This window comes from Pelodiscus sinensis, chromosome 17 (assembly GCF_052426305.1).
Source record: "Pelodiscus sinensis isolate ZL-2025 chromosome 17, ASM5242630v1, whole genome shotgun sequence".
Lineage (NCBI taxonomy): Eukaryota > Metazoa > Chordata > Testudines > Trionychidae > Pelodiscus > Pelodiscus sinensis.
This window is the reverse complement of record NC_143068.1, coordinates 17,332,507-17,349,230: the sequence shown is the minus strand read 5'-3', so window position 1 is coordinate 17,349,230 and position 16,724 is coordinate 17,332,507. Positions and strand designations below refer to the sequence as shown.

At 43.0% G+C, this 16,724-nt stretch overlaps 1 protein-coding gene across 1 annotated transcript; it reads left to right on the top strand.

Moving 5' to 3' along the window:
• Window positions 1-414: 414 nt before the first annotated feature.
• Window positions 415-15,490, top strand: MIMS2 (mitochondrial inner membrane structural 2). Its single transcript, XM_014576693.3, has 3 exons — window positions 415-1,034; window positions 6,370-6,545; window positions 11,003-15,490. The coding sequence occupies exons 1-3, from the start codon at window positions 570-572 to the stop codon at window positions 11,217-11,219; spliced, it is 858 nt and encodes a 285-aa protein (XP_014432179.2). The 5' UTR covers window positions 415-569; the 3' UTR covers window positions 11,220-15,490.
• The last annotated feature ends 1,234 nt before the right edge of the window (window positions 15,491-16,724 follow it).

Sequence of the window (16,724 nt, the reverse complement as noted above, 5' to 3'; positions counted from 1 at the left end):
CCCCATTAAGGTGCAGGGAGAGCCAAGCCAGCTGCTGACTCAGCAGCACCCCCTCCTACCTGTGCACAAGCCTGGCCTTTTTTGGCCTGATGCCTAATAGCCCTGCCAGCCTAGAGTAGGGTTGCCAGATGGTTTCAACAAAACTATGGGCACACTTGACATTACATCACAAACTACATGACATCTGATTTAGAAAATCCGGGACATTTATATTTTCTCAGTTTGTTTCCTGAATAGAAAGTGCAAATATTGGAGGGCCCAGTTCAAAACTGGACACCTGGCAACCCTAGTCTAGGCTGAGCTGGGCTGAGCCCGCCCCCATCTGCAACACGTTCCCTGGGGATTAAGCGGAGCCAAGAAGCGGGAGGCTAGGCTGGCTGTCCTGAGGGGGGAGGTGTCTTCTCGCTCCTCCGCGCCAGGGCCGGAGGGAGGAGGCTGCCAGGAGCTGCGGTCCCGCTCCCTCGGCCAGGGCGCTGTCCCTTTAAGGAGGAGTGTGCTTGGGTTGGGGCGGGCCCGGCCGCGGCTCTGGGCTGCTTCCCTCGCCGGGCTCGCGGGCCCCTGTTCCAGCAATGCCCTGGCTGGTGCACCTGGGCCCGCCTGGGGCAGGCCGGTGGCTGGGCTCTGAAGCGCTGCTCCAAGCCACGGTCCGCATCGCCTGGAGCAAGGTGGGCAGCGGCTGCCGCAGCCCGAGAGCAGCGGCGGGGGCCCTGCCGAGCCCAGGCGGCCAGGTGCGGGCTGGAGGAAAGGCTCCGCGCAGGAGGCAGCAGCGACCCAGCCTCCTGCAGGGCAGCAGCTGGCTCCTCCTGGCGGAGCGGCGAAACCCCCTCCGCCTCCTGCCCGCTGCTGCGCTGCTTGTCCCAGCTGACCCCGGCAGCCGGGCTGGCTGCAGCGCTACTGAGGCGGGTTATTTGCCCCCCCGCCAGAGTGTCGGCTACAAACAGCAGGTGCAAGAGGACGCTGCATGCAGCCATCTGCAGCCCCAGATAAGTCTGCAAGCAACTGCCAGCAACTTCCCCGGCAGCGGCTCCGGGAAGGTGGGTGTGGGTGACTCAGGCTGAGTCAGCAGTAACTCGCAGAGTGGGTTTAGCGTCGCTTCTCTGTAGCGTGTGTCCGGGTCCATAGGAACACGCCACCCAGGCTTCCTCGCCTCCAGTCCGTTCGTGCTTTGTGAAGGGTTGTCATGCGTGGGGTCTGGAGTGGGAGGGCACTGCCCACTGAGAGGAAAAGAAGCTGTGTCTGGGCTAGCTAGATGGACCTAATCAGTGTGCTACATCGGTTCTCGGGTTCTGCCGTGTTTGGATCCCTCTACACCAGTGGTCCCCAACGCGGTGCCCGAAATATCTGAGCTGGCCCCGCCACCGGGCATGCGGCACATGCGTGGTGCCGTCCCATGGCGCGTGGGCATCCCCTGCCCTGGGTGCGTGGCACATGCGTGGCCCCACCCCCAGAAGCGTGGCGTGTGAGCGGCCTGCCCCCGGATGCCCGACAGCCACGAAAGGTTGGGGACCGCTGCTCTACACTATGCACTTATTTCAAAACAAGCTGTTCTGGAATAGTTATTCAGAAATCGTTTATTTCGAATAGCACGTCTACACTGCAAGGAAGCCTCAAAATTAGTCCAAGGCAGGCTTTCCTAATGTAGATGTGCTATCTTGAGTTAGCCCCTCACCAGGGCCATTCTAGGTTATTCCACCCCAGTGCTTCCTGGGGCTCTATTTCAGAATAGCAATAGTGGAACGTCTACACACCTTATTTCGAAATAGCTATTTCAGAATAGGCGTTATTCCTCGTAGAATGAGGTTTACAGATTTAGGAATAAGCAGTCTGTTATTTCAAAATTATTTTGAAATAACAAAATGTCTGTGTAGACCAGTGGTCCCCAACGTTGCGTGGCTGCCGGGCGCCCGGGGGCGGGGCCACCCACGAGCCGCGCGCCCGGGGGTGGCACTGCGCATGTGCCGCGCGCCCGGGGCAGGGGCCGGCAACGCACCCCAGGCCGGCACCGCTCATGTGCCCTGGGGCCAGGGCTGGGGCTGCCCATGCGCCCCGGGCCGGCCCTGCGCATGTGCCACGCGCCCAGGGGAGGGGCCGCTTATGCATCCCGTGCCTGGAGCCGGCACCATGCGTGTGCCGCGCGTCGGGGGCGGGGCCAACCCAGATGTTTCAGTGGGCGCCCAGAAATCCCCCGGCGGGCGCCATGGCGCCTGCGGGCACCGCGTTGGGGACCACGGGTGTAGACGCTCACATTGTTATTTTGAAATAACACTAGTTATCTTGAAATAACGATGCCATGTAGATACACCCTTTCTGACCCAAATGGGTTAATTTTCTGCACCATCGTAAAAGTTTATTGAGGGAATAAAGGTGCCAAGGAGTCTCCTTTGGGGAGATGGCTTCACAGCAAGGTACAGGGAGGGAAATATTCTTATTCCATCCCATGTGAAGTTGTTTGTTGTTTTTTCAAATCTTTCTAGTTATATTGTTGTAATAGCTGCCAACTTGCGCAGACTAGACACATTTTTAAGAGGTAGTTTAAAAACAACTTCCTTTTTAAGAAGAATTGTGTCCTAGTCTGCACACACTGGCTAAAAACATTACTTGTTGTCAAGTTCCTGAAGTTTTTGTATGATAGGTTTTAGGAACAAAAGGTGTTGAAGCAGAGAAGAGAGTTGGGTGGGGGAGTGTGCGCACATATATTCTTATTAAATACTGGAGAAGGAATCTCATTTCCTGCAATATGCTGACTGCATACTTTGAATTTTATAGAAGATTGCAAGTACCCCAGTAGTGACTATTAAGAAACAAGAGAAAATGGATGACATTCAATTGGAAAGTTTAGGCTGAATGTTCCAGACAGTGATGTCAGTTAGCCTGCAGAATAATTTCCCCAAGATGTATGAAAAAGGCCCAGTCACTTAGGATACTTAAAACTGGGTAGGGCAATTAAAACTGTACTGAGCTTGGGGACTAAAGGCCTCTTCCTTATTTCAGTTCAAAGACAGAGTATGGAAGTGCTCCTTAGTTAGCTGCACCTATATTTTCAGTGTTCAGTACATGTAACTTTAAAAAATATAGGAGTGGCCTTGGTTAGAAATACAACATGAGCGTGTTCGAACAAAATGTGCAATGTTTTAAAATTCCATAATTTGTGTGAAATGTATGTGAGTGTCTGGAATTTTTCTCTCTCTCTCTTTTGGTGTTCGTGTGTTGGGGTTTTTTTTTTTTTTTTTAAACTTGTTTGTGCCAGGATTGCTAAATGTGAAGGTTCAGCTCCAGGTTAATTTTTATGGCCTAGTTAGTTATAAACCATAAATAACACATCTCTTTGGTTTTTCAGAGGTGCTTTTCATCAGTAAGGACCAATCAATGGGGGTTCCAGTGTGCAGTGCCTCTGAAAAATAGGAAATGATGGATTTAATTTTTCTGTTTTAACCAGAAATGCTGCAGATAGCAATGCCTTGAGAACTGAATGAGAGCCAATGACCATTACTTAAGCTCTTGACACAAGCTTCTTTCTCTTCTGCCTCAGACCACCCACAATCTGCATGTTGTTAGCCATATGTATTTTTCTTTTATTAGATATAACAATCTTATTTCAGACCCTTCTTCAAGACCCTTTCTTATTCTTAATACAGTTTGTTTTTCTTATAGGCATTGCTAAGGAACATATAACTACAGATGCTTGTGTCTCATGATTTTTTTAATTCATTGCATTTCTGCGGGATGGATTCTAAAAGTAAACACTCAATTTTCTTGTCTCAGAATAATAATCTGAAATAAAATTTCATGAATATGGATCTGCCCTCAGTGCGGCCCCAATTCATCAATCAGAGATATGACCAGGATTGAGTGCCTTTGTTCTGGTGGGTTGATTTCTGGTCTAACAGGACTCCCTGGGACCAAGAAAAATAGATGAAAGGGGGCTGTAAGCCCCTTACTAAAACTTGGGGAGATGGGTTGGTTGGTTAGCTCCCAGTATCAAAAGGAAGGGTGTATGAGAAATCAGTATCCTGAGACTGACAGCCCATTGACAATGGGAAGATGCCAATGTTCTGGGTCAGTCTTATTGGCCTACCCACCCTGTCAATCAGGGAGTGAGGAGACTGAGAAGAGTCGCATTCTCTTTGCAAAGTGAAATTTTCTGGGTCAGACAGAGTGGGGCTGAGCTAAGCAGGCATGTGCCTGAGCTCAGCTGGGGAACAGAGCTATGCCAGCCAGAGAAAGCCAGACACACAGCCCTGGAGCAGATTCATGCTGGGAGCAGGGTTGCAGCCACAGAGCCAGAGGGGTCAGAGAAGCAGCCCAGGAGCTGGAGGCAGAGTAGCAGAGAATAGAGCTGGAGCATGCTGGAGCTGTGGGTGTTGAGCAGCAGGGGGGATCCTTGGAGAGAGGCCTAGCACAGGGCAACTAAACCACCCAAGAGGCCTTGCAGGCCAGACTGGGGCGGGGGAGGGTCTGACATTTGGGAGAATAGTTCTACCACCCAGAGCAAGTATCTGAATTCCAGCATCCTTGTGGTACAGCCAGGGCCTCAGGAGGCCTGGGGCCTAAAAGGAACAGATTGTGAACTGCCCTTACATCTCAGAGACAGTTTGTGAAGACTCCATGCCACAGAGCAGAGTAACATGGGGTTGAGTCCCCAGAAATCCTGGGGCCAGCTTTGTTGTGGTTATGAGGACTCTTCCACACAGGAGAATGGAAGGGGAGGCCTGTTGGTAAAAGAAGCGGGAGCAGGGACTCAGATCCTTTCACTAACCCATTTTATCAGGGTAGTATAAAAGCCAGGAAAATGTCTCATAATAACAGGACTATTCCCCCACATATGTAGACTTTCTAGCAGAGAAGTTATAGAAAAAAATTGTTCTCTCAGCTTTCTTTACTAAAAGTAGAATACTGGGCATGACCATACTGGATATTGATAATAAACAGTGGCTAACATGGCTTAATCTCTTCCTCACTGCCAATACTGGTTCAAAAACTGCCTCAATATAGTCTAGTGCCCTAGATTAGTAAGAGCAAAATTGAAAGAAATAGAAGCCACTTGCACTACAGGAACATACTAAATCTTAGATCCTGTGATTTTCATTTTGCCGAGCTGGCTTTGGTAAAATGAACCTAGAGATACTAAGAATCCCTTCCAGACTGTATGAGATGCCCTTTAGCACTGTAAATTGAAAGAATATACAGTAGAATGTGGAGCTTAGCAGAGCCCACTTATTGGCAGTCTGAGAGAATGAAAAGACGGAATGGGCAAAGGAAACTGAAATACTCTCCCCTCTGTTCAGGTCAGGATTTGAGAAACATTGACTGGTGGGAAGCATCAAGTGGCACTGTCTCTGCTGTAGATAAATAGTGGGCTCCAATCTCAGTGGGTAGCAGACGAGCATCACTACTTATATAAATCAAAGAGAAGGGAATCCTTTTGTCTGTCCAGTTGTCTGGGTCCCAAAGTTTTCCCTTTTGCCTTGGCCAATATTTCCTCCGGGGTTAAGGCATGACTGTGTCAGATTTAGAAGCAGAGGCATACCAACTGCTTTGTGTGCCCGGTTAGCATTTGGCTGCTTTGAAACATACTTTTAATATGACAGTTCTATTTTTAAACCTTATTCTGTTATAGAAATGCCAAGAGAAATGAAGTGGGTTCCCCAACGGTTATGACAGAAATCTTTTTGTGAGATCAGGCTGCCAGACCAGTGCTAGTGTATCTGCATTTGCTGCTGCTGCTGCTGCCGCTGGAGCGGCATTTTTACTACAAGAGAACTGTGCTGCTTGTTTCTACCAAGCTATGTTAATAATCCCCACATTCCTTCTCTTTTTGTTGCTAATGCACAGAACGTGATTTATAAGAGCTTATAAATGTTGAGCCTTATTCAGGGTTATTTTAAGCTGACTTCTGTCAAATGTGCTTTCTGGGTTATCAGTCACTTGGTGATACAGTGCTCTTTAAGGATCTGTGTCAGGTGGCTGAGACCTGAGGTACAAAGCTGAATTACTCTAGTGAAAACTAAGAATCCTATCCTACAAGTGACTCTGTGGATGGAGCTCTACCTGAACTGAGTCAGTTTCAGGATCATATTGTCTGTGGTTTTTGTAATGGAAAACTTTGCCCCAGCGCTGGGTCCACACAGAGCTCAATGCACCCCTTAAGACTGGGTTAATGGCTCAAGTGGCCATTCTTTCATAGAGTAAATTACACCTGATCCTATGCATCTCTGTTTGCCCCACTATCTAAAGAAGCTGAGAACAGCACGGAGTAGAATCTTGTGTTCTGTTTTGTTTCTCAACAAGAAGCGTGATCAATTAACTGGAACCTGGACACTGTGTGTCATGTGAGTGTTCATTCTAAATCATCATTTTCTTTTTGTATAGGACACAAGTAGATCCCCTGGAAAGGAGATCACAGATCCAAGTGATGAGGATGAGAAGAAACCCAACAAATCCCAGCAGCTGAAAAAAGTTTTTAAAGAATACGGTGCTGTAGGGGTTTCATTCCACATTGGAATTTCATTAATGTCTTTGGGAATATTCTACTTGGCTGTTTCAAGGTATGGTTTCGCTTGAAGACTTTCTGGGCTTGGGTAATCTTGTATATAATATATCAAGCAGGCATGGAATTTTTTAGTACTATTTAACTTCTGAGGCTAGTCAGGGCCCAATACTGTGTCAGCTCTGTATGCAGAAGTCTTATGGCATTCAGTTGAAAATCCGTGTATGAAGCGGTTGCTGATTTGGGACCAGTCTGTATAGAGACAAACAAAAGTAGAGCTGCATTTAAAATGTACCTTGCTCTCCACTTGGGGGCATGAAGGATGGGGAATGTGCCCATGCAGCCATCCAGAAGGGAGTTTATGTTCATGTTCTGGAGACAGGCTATTTTAATGAAACACTGGTGTGGTCTGTGTAGATATGAGAGCCATGCTGTGTGCTGGAGCTGAAGATTTTTGTGTGTTTAATTCAGTATTTCTCAAAGTGTTCCCTGGACCCACTAGGAGAGAGCTGCTAGAGGGCTGCTCCGATTTGTTTACGTACTGGCTCTGCAGCCACAGAAGGCTCCCATTGGCTGTGGTTCTCCGTTTGCAGTCAAGGGGACCTGAGGGAAGCAACGTGACCCGGGCTGTTGCTTCCTGCATCTCCCCTTGGCCGAAAATGGCAAACTGCAACCAATGGGAGCTGTGAGGCTCTGTGGCTGCAGAGCCCGGAGGTAAACAAGTAAGAGCGGCCCGGTAGCAGCTTTCTCAGAATGGGTCCACGCACCACTTTGAGAAACACTGTTTTAATTTTGAATATAAATCAGATAAAAACAGAATTGTATCCAAAAATAAAGTGAATGCCTTCAGGGCTGGATTTCCAATTGAGTACAGTAGGCACATGTGGAGGAGCACCAGGGTTCCAGAGGTGCCTAAAAATTAAGTGGGTTAAAGTTTTTTTTTTTCCTTCCTTCCTTCCTTCTCTCCCTCTCTCTCTCTCTCTCCCCCTTCCCTTCCCTTCCCTTCCCTTCCCTCCCCTTACAGAAAACTTGAAGGCCATCTGTAGGGGGGAGGGCAAAGGTACTATGCCTAGGGGCACAGTAAGTGTAAATTCAACCCTGACTACCCTGGAGATCTACTCAGGACCTGCATGCAAAAGGAGAGCAAAAGAATATCTTAGGCTGTTCCTTCAAAGAATTTTGCTAAAACTGCCGAAGGAACAGAAAGATGAAAACAAATACAGGATTGGATTTAAAAAAAAAAGCAGAAGGGGAACAGCCATGGAGGGGGGAGAGAAGTGGCTTTTGGTGGGCTCCTGTCCTGTTTTTAGAAATGTACATAATTGTTTACAGGAACAGAGCACATGAGGGCAGCACTGCACAAACGTAACTCCAGCATTACAAAACAGTTAATGCACCATTACGGTGTAAGCACAGCAAAATTCAATCTTTTTTGTGTATGTTTGACATTTAATGTTGATTTTTTTTAAGCTTTTATTTTTTAACTATTTTAATGTTTATGTTTGTGGGGAAACAAAGGGGGAGTGGGGCTAGGGTAGCCCTGCCAGCAAGGCTGCAAGGGGCTCCTTATGTGGTTGAGAGGTCTGAGATGAGGGCACAAGGTGCAGGAGAGGCTATGATCCTGGCTTGGCAAAGCAGAGATCTTCTGCCAGAGCCGTAAGGAGGAGGAGTCCCCCACTACGGGGTGATGCCATCCAGCTACTGAATGGCTCCTGCCCAGGGATGACCCCTGTACTCCTTGCCAGGGAATGAGTCACCAGGGCTGCAGAGAGCTCTCTGCACAGCTGTGGAGCCAGTGAAGTCAGATTCCTGCAGGTGCACTTGCCAGCTGTTGATGGGATGTTTTGTTGTTGCTGATTTCTGTGGCAGGTGAAATTGACATTTACCAGTGGCAAAGGAAGTAAATCAAATCCTGTTAGCTCTAATTGTATATGGCCAAGTATGAACATTGTAGTGAGGAAAAGTGGACAATTGCATTGTCGTTTGGGAAACATTCCAGAATGTAAAGCCTATTCTAGCAGGGTGGATTGATTAAAAAACCCCACATTGATGTAAATCAAGTTTCCCACTGATACATCTTCACTTTTTTTTTTCAAACAATGGTGCAAATCTGATCACTAAAACATGCTAACTTACAGCATTTTTTACAACATCTAAGAGGGTATAATTTGTGTAATTTTTTTTTTTAAGATTGCACATAATACTTATTACCTGTGTCAAGCTGTAGATGCAGTAGCAGTACGTTAGGAATAGTAAGAACTAGGGATGTGAAAGTGTAACCGTGTACATGGTTAACTGATGAGCCTGGGTTCATGGATTAACCTTCATGGTTACATACAGGCTCTTTGTCCACGTGGGGGAGCTGGCTCCCAGGGGATGCTGCGGGGGAGCAGGTGGGAGCCAATGCTTGTGGGGAGCTGGCTCACTGCCAGCCAAGACTCTGCTTAAAGTGATTTAATTTTGGAATAAGCCCTACTTAAAATAACTATATGATGGGGTTCCTTTGGGAAAGCTGAGTTATGCAGAAGTAAAATAGGAAAACACTTATGGCATCAGCATTATGGTCTGTGACCATGATGTTCCAAAATAAGGGGCATGTAATATAAAATAAAAAAATGACACTTTGTGACCACTGGCAACTCTAGATTTATCTTACTGTAGCTTTCCGTATGTGATAAGGTTCTAAACCTAGTTAACTAATCAAGCCATAAAGATTAGGTAGGCTAAACTTTTTTCTAGCAACATCCAACATAGCAAACCGCTTGGGAATTTACTTGTTAAATCACACTTGTACTAAAAGACAGTCTTGAAGAATGATGCATTGCATAATTGATCCACATTGTTCTTCGGACATAGCCACGTCTTCGTCCACATCATTTTCTCCCAATAAGCAGTTTTCCTTATGATGTTTCATTCTTACAGCTAGATGCTGCATCGTCATCTTGCACTGCATACACTTGACACATTTTCCTTTTTTACCCAGGGAACAAATTTCTTCAAATTTCTTCCCAGTTACGGTCTCTCTTACACCCGGAAGCTAAGAAGTTTTTTTGTGGCAAAAGTGTAGAGACTGTAGAAAGCTATGTATGTGCTGAATAATGTCTTCCTTTTTCCTTTACATCCACTCCCATGTTCCTTTCTATGCTGCTTCTATCTTTAGACAGTGTCTTAACTTGGCCTGGGTTCACCACCACATTAGCACAGAACAAAAACAATCCTATGCAGCCTGTGTCTGTCTTTGCACATGTTTCTCAGCAGACTAACAGAAATTGAAAGCCCAGAACTTTCAAAAAGCAAGAGCTGGTTGTTAGGCTGGACAGACTAGAGCCATTAAATCATTTTTATGAGACTGCAAGTGTATGTGTGGCATGTTTACAATAAAATTGAATTGTAACTGTTATTTTTAAATGAGAAATTTAGTATTTTATTGATGAATTACATTTTTAAAACTATTTTTTTTCCCTTAAAATTCATGGAATTTTATCCACCCTTTATTCTAGACAATTGAAAATAGTTGTGGCTTGTGTGTTTGCAATGTGTGCAGGACTGATAGATGGCAGGAGTAGAAGACAAGTCCCTCTTTCTTTCCTTTGGTCTGTTTTTACATGAGTGATTCTGCATTCAAGCAGCCTTCTTATTCATTCATTAGTGAACTTTCAGATTTACGTATGGGAATGTTGTTGTCTTACTCTGTCAGATTTATTGATACAGAGCAGGGGCCTTACCTAGTAGGGAGGCAGCAGAGTCCTTGTCATTGGAGATCTTTAAAAACAGATTAGGAAAATGCCTGTTTGAGATCCCTTAAAACCCTACATTTCTATATTTTTAATTGTAAAGGGGCATCTCTGACTATTGGGGTGATCCTGAACTATATCACTGTAAAGCAGTGAAGAGGGGAAAATATTACACTGTGCATTTGATAGCACCATGTGTGTAGTCAATTTCTCTATTTTGTGTGGACCTTTCACAGAGTAATTGGGAAGGGAAAATACAAACATTTTTAAAAAATTGTAAAACCACAAAAATTGGCTGAGAGTTATGGTAGGGCACAGAGATCAATGTAATCTCTCACATTACAGTTTAATTGATTAGACTTCTAGTTGATAGTGCCTCTAAGTAAATCACAGTTTAGTGTATTGTCATTTTAATTTCTTAATGCATCTGTTCTTCAGGATTGTGATTTACATAAAAAAAGGAACTGTCAAATACCATCGGCCTCTTGAATCTTCAGAAAAAACTGGCATCTAATGTTAGAGAGAGTGGCTCCATTTTTAAAAACTCATCCATTGTGTTAGATCAGAATCTGGCACATAGTTAAACTGCTTTTTAAGTGATGATGTAAACTTTACTACTGTTCAGCTATAACTAAAGGTAGGTGTTTAGTTGGGGAACAAGAGCATGCATACCCAGATTGTCCTAAGTGAGACAAAAGATCTCTTTACTGACCTAAGGGATTTGGTACCACTTTCTGAAATTCCTTTTTAAAAAATTACAATTTTTTTTTTTCCTCCCCAGTGGCGTGGACATGACTGCAGTTCTCTTAAAGCTTGGATTCAGTGAAGCATTGGTGCAATCCAAAATGGCTGCTGGTACAAGCACATTTGTGTTGGCTTATGCTATTCACAAAGTGTTTGCTCCGGTCCGAATCAGCATTACTTTAGTTTCTGTGCCATTCCTTGTCCGATATTTACGTAAGATTGGTATCTTCAAACCTCCTGCTTCAAGCCCATGAAAAATCCTCTATTTTAAAAAGTCATATAGCTTTTAAAAGTGCTGTGCAACAGCAGTTACCCTGTTTGGACTCATGTCAATACAGGTTGAGTCTTTCTAGTCCAGCACTTTCTGGTCTGGCAACATCTGTGGTCTGACATGTTTTCAGTTAGCCAGATGTTCACTTATCATGGGTGTGGCCAAGCATCCCCCAGTCTCAATGAAGTTTGTTTATAGCCACTAGTCCTGGCTCTGTGTTCTGTGCTGGTATTTAGCTATAATTGGCCAAAAAATGTCTAAGAGCCCAATAAGCAGTGAAAGGGTCGGTAATGCTGCTAGACAATATTGACCTCCCGTGCTTCGGCAAATTCTCTGGTTCAGCATTGGTCAGGTCCCAAGGTGTCGAACTAGAAAGGTTCAACCTGATCTCTTCTTGCATTTTTTTACTTCCCTTCCCTTAAGAACATTATTAAAATGGTATCTGAAAACTCCTGTAAGTGGTAACATAACCATTTACAATAAGGAAACTGTTTAGAACATACATCTTAGTATCTTTACAGTTCAGCCTTTTGGGACTTACTTGGTAAACCCAGTTCATGCCAAACACTAAATTAAAATGGAATCCTCATTTATTCTCTGAAGCATAATGTGTCCCATCACGTGATACCTCATTTGATACAAACTGAGTGCCCAGTATTTATCTGTTGCTACTTCAATATAATTTCTTCTGAAAAAACTTGAAAAGCAACAAATAGTCTTGCAGTACCTTAAAAACTAACTAAACCTGTAGATGGTATCATGAGCTTTCATGGGTACAACCCACTTCTTCAGATGAGTACTTCCAGGGGTTGTCTGGATACTGAGCATCATTTAAAAGCGCCCTCTCCTAGTTGGCTAGCAACTGACCCTACTGGAATGTTTGAGAGTGCTGTAGACCAGTGTTTCTCAACCAATGGTATGAGTACCCTTTGGCTATGTCTACACTACCCCCATTTTGCGCAAAAATATGCAAATGAGGAAGTGTGGATAGTGCCATGCCTCATTTGCATAATTAATTAGGGTCCAGTTTTGCGCAAGAGGCTTTTGCTCAAAAAGGAGCTGTCTATATGGCTCCTTTTTCACAAAAACCCCCTCTTGCACAAAAATGGAGCCTAATTAATTATGCAAATGAGGCATGACAATATTCCATTCTTCACCTCACTTGCAAATTTGCAAAAGACAGGGGAAGTGTAGACATAGCCTTAGGGTACTTGAGAGAAGTCTGAAGGGTACATCAACACACCTGAAACTTGGAAAGAACTGAATATTTGTTTGTTTTAATGCTTTTATTATTTTTGTACTTTTTACACCCAAAAATTTCATCACCCATCCAGCTATTAAGTTGTTTAAACAAATGAGTTGCAATGGTAGGGGAAAAAAAATTGTCAAACTGTAGGCACTGAGGGTACTTTTTTTTTAAAGGGGGGTACTTCGTAAAAAAAATTGAAACACTACTGTAGACTTGGGTGAAATCCTTAGTCCTGATATAAAATTGGTATCCATAGCTGCAAAAAATGAGTGACAGCTACAGATGCAGATTTTTGCAGAGGTTTAGATACAAATTTTGTATCAAACAAAGGAAAGTTAATATTTGTACAAAATGACTTGTGAATATCCACATCTGAGGTTATAAAGCAGATAGCTGTAGATTTACAGAGCTCTAGAAATCCTTAGTCCCCTGAAGTCAATGGAAGTTTTGTCATTAACTTCAGCAGAACCACAGTTTCAGTCTATGGGCATGATCCAAAGCCCTTTGAAGTGGGTGGCAAGGCTTCCATGGACTTGGATATGCTGGATCAGACCCTGTATTAGCAGACACATCAACTACTGAAAACTAACTGTAGTGGGTTCTCCGCTCCTGCAGAACCTCATATACATTCCTGAAGTCCTTACACTATAATTCTGCAGACCGAGTGTACCAGCTAGTCATTTGATTCTTACATTAAACTAACAGACTTAATATGGAAGTGACCTATATCTTTGACTCTGTTGCATGACTCATAGCAGATACCATTTTAAAGTGCTCTTCCCTTTGATGTTTGTCCACAAGTGAATATGGCTTGTTTCTACAAACTGCTGCAATGTCTATAATTCATCAAGCCAAGAAATGTGTAGATCTAAGCTACTTGCTATGGGATGCATATTAACTATTTTGATATGAACAGGGGGAAAAAAGCTTAGTTATGATCTTTGCAATAAATTCCAAACACTTAATGTGCTACATTGCTCTTGCACTGCAGAAGTATTACTGTGAAGTCACAATAAGGCTACATCTACACTGTAGCCTTCTTCCAAAAAAGCTTATGCAAATGAAGCAGTGGAATATTGCAGTGCTTCATTTGCATAATTAATTATCAGCCCTTTTTGTGCAAAAAATCCTCTTGCACAAAAAGGATCCATCTACAAAGCTCCTTTTTGCACACAGCCTTTTGTGCAAAAATGGCTAATAATGCAAATGAAGTGCAGCAAAATTCCACTCCATGCTTCACTTGCATAAGCTTTTCCAGAAGGCTACAGTGTAGACATAGCTTAAGGGAGATTTACCTGAATGAGCTCTTACAAGTAGTTTTAGACCCAATATCCAGGTTTTTTTTTAATTGCCAAATGAAATAGAAATAATTTCAGTATCTTTATCTGGATGTTCCTCTGTAGTATTGGGTAAAGAGAAAACTGTGGCATAAAGCAAGTGAAATGGACTATAAATAAACTAGTTTACCTTCACCCTCCAAACTGAGGGAAATGCAAAGAACTGAGGATCTGTCAATAATGCAATTTTAACTTTTGTCCTTTTTAATAATCAGTTGAAAATTGCTTCTTAAATATTTTCTTACTATATGAAAATGTTCCTATCAAATATGGAGTTTAGTATGTACATATACCATGCAATAGAGTGCCCAAGACTGGGTTCCAAACAAGCTATTGTGTGTGCCTCAAGAGATTTTGACTTAGGGCTAGACTGGCTGCTTGCAAGATGCTCTGAGTAATGGGCAGCATGTAACTGCACTAACCTGGGAACTGATGCCATATTGTTACTAAAAGTTGCAGTATGGTCCCCTGCTTCCTCTTCACTGCATGGGAGATGTAAGCTACACCAGCCTTCTAATTCATCTTACATCACCTTTCCTCCTCCTCAGCGCTTCTGGCTGGCTCACTGGAGTGGGAAGCCAATGCTCCTCCCAGTGCCTACCTGGCTAGGAAGCTTCATTCTCTCTTGCTGTGGCCCATGATACAGGTAGTTTGTGCAGAGGCAAAATAGGGAGCCTCATATCCCTGAAATGGATCCATAAGTAACTATAAAATCAACTTATCAAGCAGAATTTATATTTCATTTTAGTTGTGGAAGTGTTTTGACTTTAATTGAAATTGCCTTCTGGTGCTACTACTGAAGAATGGATTTTATGGATAAATGAAATATTTTAAAACAATTGAAGTTAGAAGGGGCATGTTGCATTGATGACTCAACAGTACAGCCCTAGTCTCCTGTGATTTGTGAGCTGCTAAAACATGGAGGCCTTTATGGGATGGATGTTCTAGCTGAACATTTTTTTAAAAGGAAACATTTTTGGTTTTATTCCCTTTCCCATTATTTATAAAATCCATTTTCTCTGGGTAGAGCCCTGCATATCCATGGATATTCACTTTATATCCTTGGGTACCCACATCTGCAGATAACCACTACTCATATTTGTGGATACAGCTTGGATACAAATTTGGCATCGGTGCAGGGATCTACTGATGGTCTGATTACTTGTTGCAGTCATTTGTTGCTATTTAATGATATAGCAAGAGACACAATTCTACTATTCAAATGATCATATCACCTTATTCTTTCCTTTTTAAAGTAAAGTATGTTTTTTTTCCTGTACCACCATTAGAAAAAGTAGCCTTCATGTTACTTTGTGCAATGCAGTCATGGTTTCTGGAAACTACTCACTTCAAAAATTGTCAACATATCACATGCTGCTTATATTTTAAAATTTAATTTCATTTGCTAAGAAGTAATTAAACTGCACTTGTCCCCTTTAAGTCTGATTGAGACACTTACCTCTGAATTAGACAAATCTGGATGTATAAACTCATTTGCAGCCTTTGTTTAGATGAATTTTGCTATTTTAAAATCAAGACTATTTTGAATTTCTGAATCCTTGTAAGCTTAAAAGTAATTTCAAAACAGAATTCGCTTGTAAAATAGTAATAAAGTCTTTACAGAGCTGTTAGCAGTAGTAGAAAACAATAAAATATTTTTTCCTTCTAGTCATTTATTTCCCACTAAGAAATCTCAGGTTTTTCCATGCAGTGCAATTCTGTAACGGTGTGTGTGTGTGTGTGTGGATATAGTTGCAAAAAAACTTACTCAAACACCAAAGAAACATGCAGTGGAAAATCTATTGCATGTAGAACAGAAGTACTTAGATTCTGTTTTCACTTTTACAAGATGTCTAATGCAACTTTAAGTGTGGACACCTGTGACTTCATATTCTTACTGTAATAGTTGAACAGTATATTGTATATACTGACAGCAAGAACAAATCCTGTGGCAACACTTTTCTATAGTCCTGTAATAACCTCTACTCCTATTTTGTCCCAACTCATGCCATTGGATCATGGCTGGAAAACACTCCATAGAAAACAAATCTTTTTAATCAGGGGTGAGATAATAGCCTGGGCTTCTGTGTTACTACCTAGCCGAAGTAGTTTTCAGAACCTCTTTCTGTGTGCGCCCCTAAGGAAAGAACTAGTCATTTCAGTTGCTCTTTCCTGAACTTCAGGTTGTTTCATTCACCAGCCTACATTTGTCTACCTGTAAATGAACTTCAGTGATTGTTCCCTAATCCCTACAGACCAGTTCTGTGGAAAATGCAGGGAATATGCCCTAGGAATCCATGAACTGACCTTGTGACAAAGGCCAAAGGACAAATAACCAGGCTGCTACTAACACTTTTCCTCCCCAGGGTTTGGATTTTCCAGACAACATAACTACATGCAAAGGAAAACTAGCACAAGTTTATTACCTGAAGTAGATTAAAGTTACTAAATTTGTGAAGTATGATACTTCAGCACTAACCACCTTTCTTCTCATTTTTTAAACTTTCTGCCATATTACACACACACACACACGCCTTCATTGCTATTATGTTGGTTAGGGTAAAGGTTTTAGTAACTTGTTTTAAAAACACGGGTGGGTCCTTAATCTGAATATAGGCCTGTTTTCACAAGTTTAAGTAATTTAAGATGATGCAGGCCCATATGAATAGTTAGTGGTTGATGGGTACTTTAACTAGTACAAATGCTTCCACCCTGGTTGTAGGAAGCTACTTTTGTTTTGAAAGAATGCTCAGCCTACTTCCACACCTTACTCAACCTCAAAACTGAATTTCAGCAGATCATACCAATATAATTTAGCAAATATTTGTACTAAATAAAGAGCTGAAATGATTACTGTATAGTTCCATGGAGGAACATCAGTAGTCATTGGGCTCTAAAAACC

What these genes read in the sequence shown, in the direction of transcription:
- MIMS2 (XM_014576693.3), top strand. Translation starts at nt 570, where the DNA reads ATGCCCTGGCTGGTGCACCTGGGCCCGCCTGGGGCAGGCCGGTGGCTG. An exon ending in CCGGCAGCGGCTCCGGGAAG is followed by an intron (nt 1,035 to 6,369) that starts GTGGGTGTGGGT and finishes CTTTTTGTATAG; the next exon opens with GACACAAGTAGATCCCCTGG. An exon ending in TTCTACTTGGCTGTTTCAAG is followed by an intron (nt 6,546 to 11,002) that starts GTATGGTTTCGC and finishes TTTCCTCCCCAG; the next exon opens with TGGCGTGGACATGACTGCAG.